This window comes from Hypanus sabinus, chromosome 5, assembly GCF_030144855.1.
Source record: "Hypanus sabinus isolate sHypSab1 chromosome 5, sHypSab1.hap1, whole genome shotgun sequence".
NCBI lineage: Eukaryota > Metazoa > Chordata > Chondrichthyes > Myliobatiformes > Dasyatidae > Hypanus > Hypanus sabinus.
The window spans coordinates 27,563,351-27,578,664 of record NC_082710.1 but is presented as its reverse complement, the minus strand read 5'-3'; the positions used below and the strand labels follow the sequence as shown (position 1 = coordinate 27,578,664).

Sequence of the window (15,314 nt, the reverse complement as noted above, 5' to 3'; positions counted from 1 at the left end):
GATGGCCACTTGGACACTGGGATCTGCCCATCCGTTGGTTTCCCATGAGAGCAGGCTGATATTGACTGTGTCTGTACTACAAACTGGTGCATTTCATAAACAGAAATAGTTTTCCTCTGCAGGTAATACAGCAGACTCTCCTGTCCAATTAGTTCATGCCACCAAAGCATCCTGCCTGCTCATCCCAGTTGCCCTTAATTGGTCCAAAACCCACCAAGCCCTGCCCTTCCATGTACCATCCATATGCCTTTTAAATGTTACAACTGTAGCGGTCTTAACTACGACTTCTGGCAGTTCACTCCAAGTACTCAGCACCCTCTGTGTCAAGAAGTTACTTCTCAGGTCTCTTAAATTTCTCCCCTGGTTTCTCGTACCTGTGCCCTCTAGTTTTGGGCTCCCCAACTCTGGGGAAAAGAGTGACTAGCTTATCCATACCCCTCATCATTTAATAAACTTTATAAAGATACCCCTCATTCAAAAGTTCAAAGTAAATATATGTCACCATATACTACCCTGAAATTCATTTTCTTGCAGGAATTCACAGTAAATACAAAGAAACACGTTAGAACCAATGTAAAACAGCATACGACAGGATGGAGAAGTAACCAATGTGCAAAAGAAAACAAACAGCACAAATACAAAAAGAAAAAACATACAAAATAAAAATAGTAAATAAGCATGAATTGAAGAGTCCTTCTTGTCCTCCAAGGGACCTATATTAACGTTAGCCACCCTTCCCGCCTCATATAATCATAAAAACTTTTACTATTGGTTTTTATATTTTGTGCTGGTTTATTTTCATAATCTACCTTCCCTTTTTTTATTTCCCGCTTAGTGGTTCTTTGTTGCTTTTTAAAGTTTTCCCAATCTTCCATTTTCCCACTACTCCTGGCGATTTTGTATGCACGAGCTTTTAGTTTGATGCCTTCTTTTATTTCCTTAGTTATCCAAGGCTGGATCTCCTCACAGCTTACTGTCCTTGCTTTTAACTTTGTTGAACACCATGAAATCTATTTTGTTTTATTGTTCTCTTGAGGAGATGGGGAGAGGAAGGATAAAGGGGTTGTGGGAAGGAGTCCCCACACTAGGAGACGCCTGCAACCAGGCTCCCCATGGTGTCATCCAATCCCATATTAACATGCCCTCTGTCCTGTATATTTTTCTAATTCATGAGAATCCAGATCTCTTTCACTATTGGCTTTCTCCCTCTCTCCAGTCGTCCCTCTCTTCTCCTTGAAAGAGATTGAATATAGCTGGTGTCCGGCTGGTAATAGAGAACATGTCATTAAGGCCTGGTGCCACGCTCAGATTGGTCTTCAACTGAGAGTGGAAATCTACTAGCATGGCTAGTAAGGATCAATGGCCCCTCTGTACATCTCAGACTCCTATACATAATTGGGGAAACATCTTAGTTTTAATAAGCATTTTTCTAATTTCTTTATTATTTATCAGAGTATTTGTCAACACCTCTATCCAAAACACTAAAAGTCTTTTGACAACCAGCAGTTTATCAAAGGCTGGCAGGACATTCTGGAGAAGGAGATTCAGCTGCACCATGAGAGGCTTATTTGCCCCTCGAAGTAGGGATTAGGGAACAGGTCTGCCTGACTTTCTGCATTAGGAAAACATATATGTAGGTGGATGGGGATCACAGATCTAAAGTAGATGTTCTGAAATTTCTGGAGCATGATCTGTAGTTTACAGTGTCAGCGGGCAGATCCAAAGAGATGATTTATATAGTTATAAACACAAGAGATTCTGCAGGTACTGGAAATCCAGAGCAACACACACACACTCAAAATGCTGGTGCAACTCAGCAAGTCAAGCAGAATCTATGGAGAGGAATCAATGTTTCCAGCCAAAATCCTTCATTGAGACTGGAAGGGTGGGGGGAGGGGTGGGAGAAGCCAGTGTATGACGATGGGGGGAGGTACAAGCAGGCAGGTGATAGGTGAAGCCAGATGACGGGGAAGGTAGGTGGGTGGGGGAGGATGATGAAGTCTGAAGCTGGGGGGGTGAGAGGTTGAAGAGGTAAAGAGCTGAAGTTGAAGTAACCTGCTGGGAGAGGACAATGAACCATTGGAGAAAGGGAACCAGGGAGGTGATAGGTAGGTGGGGAGAACAGTTATTTAGTTATGCACAATGGTAAATGAATGAAAATGATAAGTAGTGTAAAGCTAAATTTCAAGATTAGAATAAAAAGACTGGAGGTTCCAAACACCAAGGCAATCCATTTATGTTACTATCAGCTCTCATAATGCAAGGCCACTGGTGTATTGATACCATTAAAATCTTCAAAAAATTACATTTAGGCATTTGTCACCAGGAACCTTAAATCAGGTTTCACTTGGAGATAATTCAATTACAGCAGGTGTGAAAGTGTGCAGATGAGTCAAGCTCCATGGGCCCTGTATAATGAGCTTCAGATAATTTACACTTGAATTATACCACATCTGTGTGGAGGCAAAACACATCATTTATGCATGCAGCTGCCTTGTAGGGAGAATATATCATTAGTTGCTTCTATAATTGAGTGTAAATTTTGAGTCTCGCGCTTTAATTAGTTGAAAGAAATATAATAAATTATATCTACACTGGTTTCCCTCTCATTTGCTACACTACTGATATTTTTGTCTTCAATCTCCCCTCACCTCATTTTTGGAAGACATAGAATTGTCTAGCATGGAAACAGTCCAATTAGCCCCAGACACCCACACCAGTCAAAGGGCACTTTCTGTATTACTCCCATTTCCCCGCACTTGTTCCAGAGCTTTCAATACCTAGCTGATCCAATTCTTCACCAAAGCTCTTATGAGGTTTTTTTGCCCAGTACCTTCCCCTACCACTATTATTAGACTCACAAGTCTATCATTTCTGAGCTTTCACTTGCTACCCTTTTGTTTAAAGATGATCACATGAAGGGGACATTGTTTGCAGTCCCAAGGCATCTGGTAGCTTTTCTATGTCCAGTTAAGATTTAAAAATCTCAGCCAGAGCTCCAACAATTTTTTCCCTTGCCTCTTGTAGGAAGCTGGGATAAATTCTATCGATTCTGGGGATTTGTCTACCTTGTCTTAAGCCTGCTAGGCATTAAGTATCTCCTCTATATTTAGGGGTAAACTATCACTTACCCCTTAACTGAATTGTCCCAGTTACAATGTCTGCTTTCATTGTGAATACTGAAGGAAATATAGTCATTTAGAGCCTCAGCTATACCTCCTATCACTTAACACTACATTTCGGTCCTTAATAGGTTCTACTTTTTCATTGGTTATTCCTTTGACTTTAATATGCTTATAGAATACTTAGAGATTTACCTTAAACATTTCTGCTGGTGATTTTTCATTACCCCTTTTGCTTTCTTAATTTATTTTTTTAAAAAACACATCCTTACACTTTTTATACTCTTAACTGGGTTCCCCAGTTATTGGTTCCCTAATTTGTTTCATGTTTCCTTTTGATCTTTATCTAACCCCCAACATCAATCAGCATCCCATATTCCCTGTACTTTTTAATCCTGTCTTTTACCTGCCAGGAACATGTTGACCTTAAACTCTTGCTATTTCTCCTTTGAATGCTCTCCACTCTGCTGATATAGGTGTACCTGCAAGTGAAAGATCTCAATCTACCTTTGCCAATTCTCTTTTATGTTAACCAAATTGGCTCTTTCCCAAGTTAAAACTTTTATTATTGGACCAGTATTTGTAATAACTTTTTAAAAATCTTCCTTTCAGACTGCAGTTTAATATTTCTGTCTGCGCTCCTTCTACATTGCCGACTTGATATAATAATATTCTTCCATCCCTCGTGTAATCCAGAATCAGAATCAGCTTTATTATCACCGGCATGTGATGTGAGATTTGTTAATTTAGCAGCAGCAGTTCAATGCAATACATAATATAAAAGAGAAAAATAATAATATGTAAATCAATTACAGTATATGTATGTTAAATAGACTTTAAAAAGTGCAAAAGACAGAAATACTGTACAGTATTTTTAAAAAAGTGAGGTAGTGTCCAAGGGTTCAATGTCCACTTAGGAAACAGAAAGCAGAGGGGAAGAAGCTGTTCCTGAATCACTGTGTGTGTACTGTCAGGCTTCTGTACCTCCTACCTGATGGTAACAGAGAGAAAAGGGCATGCCCTGGGTGCTGAAGATCCTTAATAATGGGCGCTGCCATTCTGAGACACCACTCCCTGAAGATGTCCTGGGTACTTTGTAGGCTAGTACTGAAGATGGCGTTGACTAGACTTACAACCCTCTGCAGCTCATTTTGGTCCTGTGCAGTAGCCCCCCTATGCCAGACAGTGATGCAGACTGTCGGAATGCTCTCCACAGTACATCTACAGAAGTTCCTGAGTGCATTTGTTGACATGCCAAATCTCTTCAAACTCCTAATAGAGTAGAGCTGCAGTCTTGCCTACATCGATATATTGGGACCAGTGTTATCACCAATCCGCAGATTGTGGTCTTCCGGTTAGCAAGTTGAGGATCCAACTGCAGAGGGAGGTACAGAGGCCCAGGTTCAGCAACTTCTCAATTAGGATTGTGGGAATGATGGTATAAAATGCTGAGCTGTAGTTGATGAACAGCATCCTGACGTAGGTATTTGTGTTGCCCAGGTGGTCTAAATCTGTGTGGAGAGCCATTGAGATTGCGTCTGCCGTTGACCTATGATGATAGGCAAATTGCAATGGGACTAATTGAGAAGTTGCAGAACCTGGGCCTCTGTACCTCCCTCTGCAATTGGATCCTCAACTTGCTAACTGGAAGACCACTATCTGTGCAGATTGGTGATAACATATCCTCCTCATTGACGATCAGCACTGGTGTATCTCAGAGGTGTGTGCTTAGCCCACTGTTCTACTCTCCATGTTCACATGACTGTGTTGCAGGAGCTCAGCCTAATCATGACCAACCTCTCAATGCATTTCATCACTATCGATGTGAGTGCTACCAGGCGATAGTCATTAAGGAAACTCATATTATTCTTCTTAGGCACTGGTATAATTGTTGCCTTTTTGAAGCAAGTGGGAACTTCTGCCTTTAGCAGTGGAAGGTTGAAAATGTCCTTGAATACTCCAGCTAATTGGTTGGCACAGATATTCAGAGCCTTACCAGGTACTCCATCGGTACCTCCCGCCTTGTGAGGGTTCACTCTTTGAAGACAGGCTAACATCAGCCTCTGAGACGGAGATCACAGAGTCATCAGGTGCAGCAGGGATCTTCACAGCTGTAGTTATATTCTCCCTTTCAAAGTGGGCAAAGAAGGCATTGAGTTTATCTGGTAGTGATGCATCGCTGCCATTCACGTTATTGGGTTTGACTTTGTAGGAAGTAATGTCTTGCAAACCCCTGCTGGAGTTGAGTGCATCTAATGTCGCCTCCAACCTCTTGAAATTGTCTTTTCACCCTTGAAATAGCCCTCCACAAATCATACCTGGTTTTCTGGTACAGGTCTGAGTTGTCAGACTTGAACGCCACAAATCTACCTTCAGTAGACGATGTACCTTCTGGTTTATCCACTGCTTTTGGTTTGGGAATGTACAGTAAGTCTTTGTAGGCACACATTCTATAAACGCAGGTTTTAATGAAGTCAGTAACAACTGCAGCATACTCATCCAGATTTCAAGATGAGTCCCTGAGTACAGTGCAGTCCACCAATTCAAAGCAGTCCTATAAGTGCTCCTGTGCTTCCCTTGTCCTTAGCTTCTTGGTTTTCACCTACTGGTGCTGCAGTCTTCAGCCTCTCCCTATACTCAGGAAGTAAAAGCATAGCCAGGTGATCAGACTCCCCGAAGTGAGGGCGTGGAACAGCATGGTCGGCATTCTTTATGGTTGTAGAAATAGTTCAGTGTGTTGTTTCCTCAGGTATTGTGAGTGATCTGTTGATGGCAATTGCTTAGTGATGTTTTCAGACTGGCCTGGTTAAAATCTCCCAAAACAATGGTGAATATGTTAGGGTACACTATTTCATGGATGTTGATCCCATTGCTCAGATCATCTAAAGCCTGCTTGACATTGGCCTGAGGTGGCATGTATGCTGCTATCAAAATAATCCCAGAGAACTCCCGCAGTAGATAAAAAGGACGGCATTTAACAGCTAGATGTTCCAGATCTGGTGAGCAGTATTGGAACAGCACTAATATGTTTGTGCACCAAGAAGAGTTGATCATGAGGCATACTCCTCCACCTCTGTTTTTGAGAGACTGTATAGATCTATCCTGACGGTGTATAGTAGATCTGTCAATCTGAATTGCTGCATCTGGTACAGAAGGGGTTAACCAGAATTCTGTGAAACAAAGGACACATGTGGTCCTATTGTCCAAACTAATATCGTAAGGATACAAGTGAAGTCATCACATTTTACACCATCCAGATTTTTGATATTAGGGAAAGGGGTTGGTAGACAGCTCAGCAGGTACATTGGGCCGATTTGAACCCCAGTAGCTGACTAATTGAGGTTTTTCAAATATTAGTTTGAAAACTGACAGTATTTTCCTGATATCATGCAGATTTCCACTCTGTTTTGCATCATAAAATAGTAAATATAATTTCCATAAACACATTCACAATTTCACTGCACTCAAGAAATCTTGTTTCAATAGTTTAACAGCCAAATTTTAAAATTAACATAGCCACTGAAATTTTAAACAGAATTACACGAGCATACACAGTTAAAAGAAAACACTGGTTATATGTTATGCACATGGGTCTTGATTTAACAAGAAGTTGGCAGAATAATAACTTCTGCTGTATTTGAGACTTAGGCACAGCAGTTACAAAATGTTAACTTCAAAATCAGAGAAAGGAATCAGTTGATGGCCCTGTGAAAGACAGGTCCTGACTTGACCACAGCCACATTGAGTAGATCATATTTCATAGTTCCAATATTAGTGAATGGAAGTTTTTAGGTTATGACGTACTGAATCTGTATTGATCTCAAGTCATTATTATTCAACAGAATATTGTCTTGGTAACAGTTCTATACATAACTAAATCCCCATAACAGTAGTTACATAGAGTTTTATTTGTCTCAGGTCAAGTTTCAACAGATTAATGTTGTGCATAATTACTTAGAATTTCTGTGTTTAGTTCCAACAATGACACAGATTAATAACTCAGGTAGGAAATCCTACACATTATTAACTCCAAGATCAATGGTCACATGGTGCCACAATAGCACAGCGGTTAGTATGACACTATTACAGCTCGCAACATCAGAGCTTGGAGTTCAATTCCAAAGTCCTCTGTAAGGAGTCTATATGTCCTCCCCATGCAATGCGCGGGGTTTCTCCAGGTGCTCTGGTTTTCTCCCACAGTCCAAAGGTGTTTTGGTTTGTAGGTAAATTGGACATTGTAAATTGTCCTGTGATCAGACTAGGGCTAAATTGGGGGCTGCAGGGTGGCGTGGCTCAAAGGGCTGGAAATTCTGCTGTATCTCAAAATAAAAATAAAATTATTTAATCAACACACACACAAAATGTTGGAGGAACTTGGCAGGCTAGGAAGCATCTATAGAAAAAAGTACCGTTGAGATTCCGTCCCGAAATGTTGACTGTACTTTTTCCCATAGATGCTACCTGGCCTCCTGAGTCCCTCCAGTATTTTGTGTGTGTTGTGTTGCTTGGATTTCCAGCACCTGCAGATTTTCTCTTGTATGCAAAATTATTTGATCATTGGCCGGATGATCTAGCTCTCAAATAGTGATGATGCTAAATTAACCCTTTTGCGGCTAAGAGAGAAGGGGAACAAAATAAATATATCTAGATTTCTGCCCAATATCCCCACTTGAAGTTGCACGTGTACAGGGAAAATGATCTGTCTCACCTGTCACATGGTCCATAGGCTGGCTGGCTTTACCTGTCCAGATTTACTTTGGTAAGGTCTTTAATAGCTTGCCAGCATCCATAGTAACACACCTCAAATCAACCTTATTCAGAATATTGAAAGTGGTTCAAAATTAAAACTTATTCAAGGCTACTTTTGGCATGAAATTAGATGGCAATGTACAGGGCCCACAAACAGGGTTTGGATTTGAAATGCCAACTACTCCTTCCCTCCCCCAAAAGATGTGTTTCTTTTGTACAGGGGTTCACTACCTTTTTTATGCCATAGATTCTTTGCTACTTGAGAATCCAGCAGTGTCTTCTGACTCTAACGCACAAGTCCTGCCTAGCTTATGAACACCTGATTTATCTAGAGCGAGTGTAATAGCGAGTGTGGGATTGAGAGACCAGCAGGATGGATTTGCTGACTGCTGCAGGCCTGCAGACATCTCTGCTCTGTGGGAATTCAGTTCGAGGCTGGATTTGCAACTGGTGAAATGTTTGGTATGTAACACAAGAAAGACCTGTATATTTAAGTTCATTGTCTTCAGGGTATTTTCTGACAGCTCAACTATTTGAGAAAATCTACTGAGATACAAGTAGATGTGGTTCAGCATTTCAACGATCTAAATGCCTCAAAAACATTTTTAGACACACTCATCAACACATGAAAAATAGTAAACTGAAAGTCCTTACTGTCTGGTTTACACAGATGAGCCTATAATACAGAATTCTTGGTGATTACATCAAATGTTGACTTATGTGTGATTAAAAGATGGTCCAAGACTGAAAGACAAAAGAAAGAACAGGACTTTAGATTTCTAAATAACCTGACTTTTTTTAAAAAAAAGATCTACAACCAGGAAATATTCATTTACAATTGAGTCACAATATGTTTATCCACAAGGTGGCAATAATAACACAAGTTAAATACATTACAAAAACAATACTTTGAAAGGGATCTTAATTTGTTTACAAAATGCATTCAGAATAATAACAACAATCTTAACTGTTCGAACTGATAAACTTAGTTCAAATTCTTTAATGCAGCGGAATCCTTTGGCCGTTCGGTAATAATTTCCTTTTGTTTTGTATTTGAACATATTTCTTCATAAGTAGACAATTGATCAATAAATCACAAATATGAATCAAAATAAAACTATGTCCAGAATTTACCATTGCTGCTTGTAAGCCTAATTAGTGTATCAAACTGCAGATATTTGAAGAAACTTATCATTTTTCAGCCTTACATCAGCAATAAGTGGACAATAGTTCATGCAAGGAAAAACTCTTAAGGGAAGAACTTGCCTGAAAAGCCAAGTTTGGATTTTCAGTGGCAGAGTAATAACTGTGTGAAGTCAGAATACTAATATATAGTAACAAGATACCTTGACCTAAGTTTAGGGGAGGTTTGTTTTTCTTATGGTGTAATTCAATGAGCTGATCCTTCTGATAATTTCCACACCCTCTCCACCCCAAACATAATGTCACAGAAGTTTGCCTTGAAGCTGGAATAATGCCTTTCTTGAAAATAATGAAATTTACAATGCTTTATTTTTACTTAACAATGTAATACTTATTGTGTTAATATGAGTTACAAACTTTCACATCGGATGAAATGCTACTTCCAGTATAGTAGGAAAGGAAAACTAACACGAAAGTCATCATTTACTGCGACATGCACATACCTGCTCAGAATCAAAACCATTTCTTTGTTTTTGGAAAAAATAATAAGCCAAATATAAAATCCTTACAGCAAAATGGTAATAATGAACTACAATCCATTTTAAGTTCAATACCTGACTTGCTATTTCAGAATGGTGACGCAAATCATCTTTTTGAATCCATTTGTAAATGGACAGGAAACAAACAATTGAAAGGAATGTACGCAATCTGCATGATTACCTTATTGAGACAACTGATGAAAGAATGATTTTCTACATAACTAGAATATTCAAAAGAATGATAATTTGAGACCTTAGCTGAGAAATCACACATCACTAACTACAACAAAATACTTCAAGACTTGGACCTCTGTACCTTACTCAGCAACTGGATCATTGACTTCCTCATTGGCAGACCTCAGTGAGGATTGGTAATAGCATTGCTTCTTCACTGGCCATCTACATCAAGGCCTGTCTGCTTAGCCCTCTGCGATACCTCCTTTCCAAATAACTCTGTAGCTAATCAATGCTCTGATGCCATATACAAAGTTGCTGATGAGATCACTGTTGGACGAGTTACCGGTGCTGGTGAGTCAGCGTACAGGAGTGAGATAGGATACCTGGGTGAGAGTGCCGCAACAACAACCTCTCACTCAATGTCAGTAAAACTAAATGGACGACTGAACTTCAGGAAGGGGAAGGAGTGTGTACACTAGGGGACAGTCAGCAGCTTTAATTAGTATATTAGATAACCCGTTCTGGGCCCTGCGCATAGATCTAATAAAAGGAAGGCACCAGTATCTTTATTTTCTTAGAAGATTATGGAGGTTCGTCATATGACTGAACACTCACTCACCTTTTACAGGTGTACCATTGAAAGTATCCTGACTGGTACTGAAATTGTAAAAGACCACACATTTTGTTTTTAAGAACTGATTAGATAAAACCATGAAATTATCAAAAAGTATGACACAAGGAGCATGAAGTATTAAAATATTTACATATTTTTAAATTGAACTGGTGATAAAAGGTAATGTGCATATTCTCTTAATTGCATACAAGCCTTTATAGGTTTTTCTGCTGTTAGTTTCTGACTTTAAAGGACTGAAGTTCATCATTTTGCAGTAGCTGCATCTTAAAAAGAGGAGAATGTAACTATTTCTACCTCTTCAAGACAGATAATTACGTGAAATTTACTATTTCGCATACAAGACCATAAGACCAAAAGACGTAGTAGAATTAGGCCATTCAGCCCAAGTCTGCTCTGCTGTTCCATTATGATTGATCTATTAGCCCTCTCAACCCCATTCTCCTGCCCTCTCCCCATAACCTTGATGCCATTACTAAACAAGAACCTAGCAACTTCCACTTTAAATATACCTTTTGACTTGGTCTAGACATTACAGTCCCAGAGCCATCAAATACTTCTCAAACATTAACCATTTCAATCCTGGGACCATCCTGTGAACTTCCTTTTGGACCTTTTTTAATGCCAGCACATCACTTCTAATACAAGGGGCCCAACATCCTCAAAATACTCCAAGTGTGGTCTGACCAATGCAACTCACACAAAACAGAGGAGGAACTCACCAGGTCCGGCAGAGTATATTTAAGTGAATAGACAGTTGTTGTTTTGGGCAGAAACCCTTCCTCAGGATTGTAAGGGAAGGGGGAAGATGCCAGAATGAAAAAGTGAAGGAGGGGAAGAAGACGAGCTGGAAGGTGATAAGCGAAGCTTAGGAGGTAGTGACCATAATATGATACGTTTTAACCTACAATTTGAGAAGGAGAAGGGAAAATCAGATGTGTCAGTATTACAGTTGAACAAACGGAACTATGGAGCTATGAGGGAGGAGCTGGCCAAAGATCAATGGAACAATACCCTAGCAGGGAAGACAGTGGAACAAAAATGGCAGGTATTTCTGGGAATAATGCAGAAGGTGCAGGATCGGTTCATTCCAAAGAGGAAGAAACATCCTAAGGGGAGTAAGGGGTGGCCGTGGCTGACGAGGGAAGTAAAGGGCAGTATAAAAATAAAAGAGAATAAGTATAACATAGCAAAGCTGAGCGGGAAACCGGAGGACTGGGAAGCTTTTAAAGAGCAACAGAAAATAATAAAAAAGGCAATACGCCAAGAAAAAATGAGGTACGAAGGTAAACTAGCCAAGGATATAAAGGAGGATAGTAAAAGCTTCTTTAGGTATGTGAATAGCAAAAAAATAGTTAAAACCAAAATTGGGCCATTGAAGACAGAAACGGGTGAATTTATTATGGGGAACAAGGAAATGGCAGGTGAGTTGAACAGGTACTTTGGATTTGTCTTTAATAGGGAAGACACAAACAATCTTCCAGATGTAATAGTGGTCAAAGGAACTAGGGTAAAGGATGAACTGAAGGAAATTTATATTAGGCAAGAAACAGTGTTGGATAGACTGTTGAGTCTGAAGGCTGATCTGATGGTCTGCATGATCTGATGGTCCCCGGGATCTGATGGTCTGCATCCCAGGGTCCTTAAAGAGGTGGCTCTAGAAATCGTGGATGCATTGGTAATCATTTTCCAATGTTCTATAGATTCAGGAACAGTTCCTGCTGATTGGAGGGTGGCTAATGTTGTCCCACTTTTCAAGAAAGGAGGGAGAGACAAAACAGGGAATGATAGACCAGTTAGCTTGACGTCAGTTGTGGGAAAGATGCTGGAGTCAATTATAAAAGAGGAAATTACGACACATTTGGATAGCAATAGAAGGATCAGTCTGAGTCAACATGGATTTATGAAGGGAAAATCATGCTTGACTAATCTTCTGGAGTTTTTTGAGGGTGTAATTATGAAAATGGACAAGTGGATATAGTGTACCTGGACTTCCAGAAAGCTTTTGATAAAGTCCCACATAGGAAATTAGTGGGCAAAATTAGGGCACATGGTATTGGGGGCAGAGTACTGACATGGATTGAAAATTGGCTGGCTGACAGGAAACAAAGAGTAGTGATTAACGGGTCCCTTTCAAAATGGCAGGCTGTGACCAGTGGGGTACCGCAAGGTTCAGTGCTGGGACCGCAGCTGTTTACAATATACATTAATGATTTAGATGAAGGGATTAAAAGTAACATTAGCAAATTTGCTGATGACACAAAGCTGGGTGGCAGTGTGAAATGTAAGGAGGATGTTATGAGAATGCAGAGTGACTTGGACAGGTTGAGTGAGTGGGCCAATGTATGGCAGATGCAGTTTAATGTGGATAAATGTGAGGTTATCCAGTTTGGTGGCAAGAACAGGAAGGCAGATTACTATCTAAATGGAGTCAAGTTAGGAAAAGGGGAAGTACAACGAGATCTAGGTGTGCTAATGGCATGCTGGCTTTTATAACAAGAGGAATTGAGTATAGGAGTAAAGAGGTCCTTCTGCAGCTGTACAGGGCCCTGGTGAGACCCCACCTGGAGTATTGTGTGCAATTTTGGTCTCCAAATTTGAGGAAGGACATTCTTGCTATTGAGGGAGTGCAGCGTAGGTTCCTAAGGCTAAGTCCCGGAATGCCAGGACTGTCATATGTTGAAAGATTGGAGCAACTGGGCTTGTATACACTGGAATTTAGAAGGATGAGAAGGGATCTGATTGAAACATGTAAGATTATTAAGGGATTGGACACACTGGAGGCAGGAAGCATGTTCCCACTGATGGGTGAGTCCAGAACTAGAGGCCACAGTTTAAGAATAAGGGGTAGGCCATTTAGAACAGAGATGCGGAAAAACTTTTTCACCCAGAGAGTGGTGGATATGTGGAATGCTCTACCCCAGAAGGCAGTGGAGGTCAAGTCTCTGGATGCATTCAAGAGAGAGTTAGATAGAGCTCTTATAGATAGCGGGGTCAAGGGATATGGGGAGAGGGCAGGAACGAGGTACTGATTGTATATGATCAGCCATGATCACAGTGAATGGCGGTGCTGGCTAGAAGGGCCAAATGGCCTTCTCCTGCACCTACTGTCTATTGTCTATTGAAGCCAAGTGGGTGGGAAAGATAAAAGCTAAAGAAGAAAGAATTTGATAGGAGAGGAGGGTTGAACATAGGAGAAGGGAAAGAAGGAGGGGACCCAGGGAAAAGTGATTGGCAGGTGAGAACAAGTAAAAGCCAGATTGGGGAAGAGAGTGCGAGGGGAGGGCGAGGGAATTTTTTTAACTAGAGGGAGAAATCAATATTCACGCTATCAGGTTGGAAGCTATCTGACTAGAATACAAGGCATTGCTCCTCCATCCCAAGGATGGACATATCTGGACACAAGAGGAGGTCATGGACCGACATGTTAGAACAGGAATAGGAATCGGAATTGAAATGTTTGGCCATTGGAAAGTTCACTTTTGGCTGACCAATGCCTTATAAAGCTTCTGCATTACATTTTTGCTTGTATATTCTCATCCTCTTGAAATGAATGCTAATATATTTTGCAGAGTTTGTGCTGTTATCAACAGAAACTGCTTGAATGTTGGACAGGAGTTCCCAAAAAACCGCAGTCTTTTCTGTCAGACCGGAACCACTGAAAAGGCTGTCAGCTAGAACCTTATTGGATGCAAGTCTCTTTAATGACTACTGTAACAAATGAAAATGTGACTATTAGTTTATGCAAGGAATAGATTTGCCTGAAATTATGAAGACTGGAGCATTTGCTCAAGAAGTACAAGTTCAAATTTTAAAAAAAACTATTTTTCATGTTACGTCACACAATACCAAAAAATTCTAGTTTCTTTTTTGTGAATTCCCAGCTAGTGCTCTTGGAAGAGGGCCAATCAATGTGCAAAAGTGAGTGTTATATCTCTATCTACCCTCATGTTTTTGTCAGGTTTTCACTAGTATATGCACTGCACTTAGGTTGCTTTATGCAAGGAAGGCACTTTTAATCTGGAATTTTTTATTTGGCCCCTGATTGCAATTTACCCAACCACAGCATTGCCTAGGGAGTAGCCTTGCTGTCCTTTCACATGCGGAGATCTAAGAAAATTTAGGTACTCAGGTCAAGGTATCCAAATCCCTTGAGGTATTCTGCATGTGGAATGGACAGCCAGTTCTCCTCACGAAGCCAAAAGAATCCAAAAGAAATAAAAATTCTTTGTGTCTTTGGCCACATCACCTACAAGCATACCCACCCTTTTTGCAATGCAGGGTCTCCATGGTTCATCTCAGCAGCAAAGGCACTCAATTGTTTCATGAGCTAGTCACCTCCACTCAGTGCCAATGCTCAGGGGAGATCATCGGCAAGCATGTTGCACCACTCAAGTTAAAACATTGGGCAAATAAATCAGCTCAAAACATACAGCTATATATAAGAAAGGGAAAGTTTTGAACAGCAAAGAAAGAATTATTTAAATTTCCACCCTGCCCCTTAAAACAAAGATGTTGGCTGGTAGCGTGTGTGGAGAGACAAACAGAGTTAAAAGTTAAAGATTTTTCATCAGAATTAAAACCATTGAGGAAGAAGAAGTTAAATGAGAAAAACCTTTTCCTCAGGTAGGAATTCCTAGAAGAGAAGTGGCAGTGTATTTAACAGTAATTTTGCAAGAAAAAACACACCACTGCAACTCAGACAAACACATGGATAAGAAAGATTTGCCTATGCATGGGCAAAATGAGGGTAAATGGGACCAGCTCAGATCCACATCTTGGTCAGTATGGACCACAGGGCCAAAAGGCTTTTCTCCATGCTACGTGACTCTATGACTATACAAATAAAAGCAACACAGAAAAAAACAACACTGGAAATACTTAGCATATCAGATAGGACCTGTAGAAGAAATTTCATCCACTACATCTGGTGAACTTTACACAGGAAACCAC

General features: G+C 40.3%; 1 protein-coding gene across 2 annotated transcripts in view; it reads right to left on the bottom strand.

Moving 5' to 3' along the window:
* Positions 1-15,314, bottom strand: part of LOC132394016 (tumor necrosis factor alpha-induced protein 8) — an 84,395-nt gene that overhangs the window by 39,298 nt on the left and 29,783 nt on the right. Inside the window, exon 2 of one of the 2 annotated variants that reach the window (XM_059969634.1) lies at positions 8,526-8,615. The exons of the other annotated variant lie outside the window; for it this stretch is intronic. Within the exon in view, the coding sequence (XP_059825617.1) occupies position 8,526 (1 nt within the window). The 5' untranslated portion in view covers positions 8,527-8,615. The remainder of the gene's footprint in view (positions 1-8,525; positions 8,616-15,314) is intronic. 2 annotated transcript variants of the gene reach the window in all.